The sequence below is a fragment of the Brachypodium distachyon genome, chromosome 4, assembly GCF_000005505.3.
Source record: "Brachypodium distachyon strain Bd21 chromosome 4, Brachypodium_distachyon_v3.0, whole genome shotgun sequence".
In the NCBI taxonomy this organism is placed as follows: Eukaryota; Viridiplantae; Streptophyta; class Magnoliopsida; order Poales; family Poaceae; genus Brachypodium; species Brachypodium distachyon.
Window position 1 is genome coordinate 26,931,538 of NC_016134.3, and position 3,299 is coordinate 26,934,836.

At 46.2% G+C, this 3,299-nt stretch overlaps 1 protein-coding gene across 1 annotated transcript; it reads right to left on the reverse strand.

The window, feature by feature from the left end:
• Nucleotides 1-1,189: 1,189 nt before the first annotated feature.
• LOC100841169 (myb-related protein 306) lies at nucleotides 1,190-2,870 on the reverse strand. Its single transcript, XM_003577670.4, has 2 exons — nucleotides 2,341-2,870; nucleotides 1,190-1,849 (listed from the first exon to the last, which is right to left on the reverse strand). Exons 1-2 carry the CDS (start codon nucleotides 2,601-2,603, stop codon nucleotides 1,336-1,338), a joined length of 777 nt encoding a protein of 258 aa, XP_003577718.1. The 5' UTR covers nucleotides 2,604-2,870; the 3' UTR covers nucleotides 1,190-1,335.
• Between the last annotated feature and the right edge of the window lie 429 nt (nucleotides 2,871-3,299).

Below are 3,299 nucleotides of genomic sequence, written 5' to 3' on the forward strand. Positions count from 1 at the left end.
AGAGAAGGCTAGAGAGAGAGAGAGCTGTAGAGAGAGATCGGGTACGGATTTGCCACCACCGGCCATCTCTCCATTAGTGGCTTTTTGGCCAAATTGAAGAAGAAGAAGCGGAGGAAGAAGGGAGAGAAAGAAGAAGGATAAGGGGGGGGGGGAGAGCTACGTTGGAGCCGCCGCCATCAATTTTGGCAGGGCGGAAAAATAAACTGCCACTGAGGCCTCAGCAGTGGCGGGTAACTTGGGACCCGCCACTGGAGATCGCCTACCTGTTTCCCCGCTATAGTCCCACCTCGCTAGTTTACACGAGTTCCGACCAGCATAAAAAGGATTCCGCCACCCCACTTACCGGTGGTTACTACTCAGTGCTCAGTGCGTTTCCCGTTCCGGTTGAGTACTAAACTAATGATCGGGCGGTGCTTAAGGGGTTCAGGGAAGGTCACTGAGACTGAGTAGTACCATTATGTATCGGGTGGTCTACCAGTGGCGGTTCTTTTTTACGGCCGCCACCGGTGGTTGTTAGGGTTTCCATGGCCATTTCCAGTGGCGGTGACAAACGCCGCCACTGGTGATGGACCACCAGTGGCGGTGACTTGTTTCGGGACAATATTCACCGCCACTGGTGGCGCTCGTGGATGCCTTGAGAGGCCTTGTGTTTTTTGGTCCGTTTTAACCGCCACTGGAGGGGGATCACGGATGGGGTTTCTGTAGTAGTGTAGTATTTGCTTCCTGCAAACTGACAATCTCGACTCACCTTGATCGAGGGGAAATTTGCTGCTTTCTACAACCGTCTGGCCCACAACTTCTTCATCCAGGACATACATATCAAGAAATTAATAATAACCTGCTGCGAAAGAGAGAGTATGAGATAGGTCGCTGCTAGATTATATGCCAGATTTGACATCTTCTTGCCAGCAACTTTCCACATAAAGTGGAGGAGAGCTTCCATGTAACAGGATGGCCAAGGGAGGTAGTAGAGCCCGGATGAAAAATTCTTCGTGAAAACTTTGTTCTACTCCCTCTGTTTAATAATATAAGGTGTAATAATTAGATTTCATTAAGACAAAATTTTAATAAAAATTACTTGTTAATATGTGGTTTATGACGGAAAATATATATTGCTAGATTCATTATGAAAAGTACTTGCAATAGTTGTGGTTTTCTATAGATAAGCCTCGTGTTATTAAGACATATTTTATCAAAATATATCCATAGTTCTGTAGTAGAGTAGTTACAATAGTTGTTGTTTTTATTTATTTATTCAGGGTACAAGAAGGAGGCCCGATGCTCGATCAACACGACGGATCCAAGTAATTTACTTGTGTCTCTTCTCTTTTTTCCTTAGAACAGCATTGGTACGGAGTAGGATGCATCGGACGAATTCAGCTCATCCTTCGTCTCCACCGCCTCGTCGAACAGCCACTTCTCGATTGAAGACAGTGACACCTGCTGCTGAACGCCGGCGAAGTTAATCAGCTCCGCACCGGTGCCGGAGAAGCTGTAGTCGTCAAAGGTAGGCGGCAAAGCGTACTCATTGGCCTCAATGACATGGACAACGGTGCTGGGTTTGGCGTCAGCATATGAGGCACTCTGCGATGATTTTGTTGGCGCCGAGGCTGGGGGTGCAGAAGTCTTCATGAAGCCATGGAGCAGCCTAGAGATATTGTCCACGCTGTAGGCATAGGATGATGATGAGGAGGAGCGGGTGCTGGTGGATTCGGGTGGCTGTGGCGGCAGGGCGAAGATGGCGCCCATGGCCTCCAGCTTCTTGAGCCTCTTCCTGAGGTGCGTGTTCCAATAGTTCTTGATGTCGTTGTCAGTCCTATTCGGCAGGTATGACGCAATAGCGGCCCACCTGCCATGTCCAAACATAAGTTAGATCAAATTTATCGCCGTCAACGTACCACGATCGCAGTCATTGTCTGTCTTAGCTGAGTGTATGCATATTACACTACCTAGTACTTCTTATCGACTAGAAAAAAAGTATCGACTAGGTTATTTTAGTCAACTCACTTCTTTAATGGTTTTTATCTTTTCTGTAATTCAATTGTACGATGTAAATACAACTAGCTATTAGTGTGCTAAAAACTAACAGTATTAAGACATCTTTACATATGTTAGATTATGATTTTATCCATGTTTTTTACTTCTAATTTGTTTTTGGAGTGGTACTCTCATGTACCTCTGCTGGAGCATGAAAAAGTACTGATTAATCTAGACCCTTAGGTCAAAGAAAATAGACGGTTTATATTCATTGTGGGGTACGAACCTGTACCATACATGCATCATTTGAAACAAATGATGAAGGCAAGACGAAGAAGCTGGCGAATATATAATTATATATACCTGTTGCCGAGGAGGGACTGGAGGTGGACGATGACGCTATCCTCCTGGGGCGTGAAGTCGCCACGGCGGATGCCGGGGCGGAGGTAGTTGACCCACCGGAGGCGGCAGCTCTTGCTGCACCGGGCAAGGCCCGTGGACGCTGGCACCGACCGCCAGTTGCCCGGCCCGTGCTCCTGCACGTACGAGGCCAGAACGATGTCTTCTTCCAGCGTCCATGGCCCTTTCTTGACCCCCATCTTGTCGCAGCACGGCGGCCGGCCCATTGATAAATTCACTGATCTTCGATCTTGATCTCGTCGATCTATTTCTGCTAGTAGCTGGGAAACATATGTCTATCAACTCTCTGAAAATTCTATTGTGTGTGTGTGTGTGTATAGAGAGAGAGATAGAGAAAGGAACAGAAGGCCGGGGAGCTGATGAAGAAATTTGACAGAGAGTGAGCGGATGAATTGAAGGGAGAGTGTGGCCGAGCTTCTTTTCACTTGCTGTCTGCCGTCTGCGAGCTATTCAAGCCTACGGCAACATGGCATAAAGTGAAGGGCCTGGAGTTTGAACAAAATTTTGAGTACGTAGCACTTTGACACATTGCCGCACGTGACCATTAATTTAATTTTCTGCTTTCCGTCAACAACATCACATAAATGATATACTTCCTCCGTCCAACAAAAGATGTCTCAAGTTTGTCAAAATTTGAATGTATTTAGACATAACTTACTATATAGATGCTTTCGAATTTGGTAAAAATTGAGACATCCTTTGTTGGATGGAAGGAGTAGAAACGTTCGCTCCATGGATAGACACGGCCCTAAAAGCCTTTAAAGGAAGGGTACATAGGAGAGTATCGTCCTAGGGTAGCTTAGGTTAGCTTAGCTAGCTAACTTGCTAGACAGAGAGCTGTACTGCCAACCGCTTAACATTACTCTTAACACTATTTACCATGTAAGGTTTGAATATATATA

What these genes read in the sequence shown, in the direction of transcription:
- LOC100841169 (XM_003577670.4), bottom strand. Translation starts at nt 2,603, where the DNA reads ATGGGCCGGCCGCCGTGCTGCGACAAGATGGGGGTCAAGAAAGGGCCA. An exon ending in CAGTCCCTCCTCGGCAACAG is followed by an intron (nt 1,850 to 2,340) that starts GTATATATAATT and finishes TGGACATGGCAG; the next exon opens with GTGGGCCGCTATTGCGTCAT.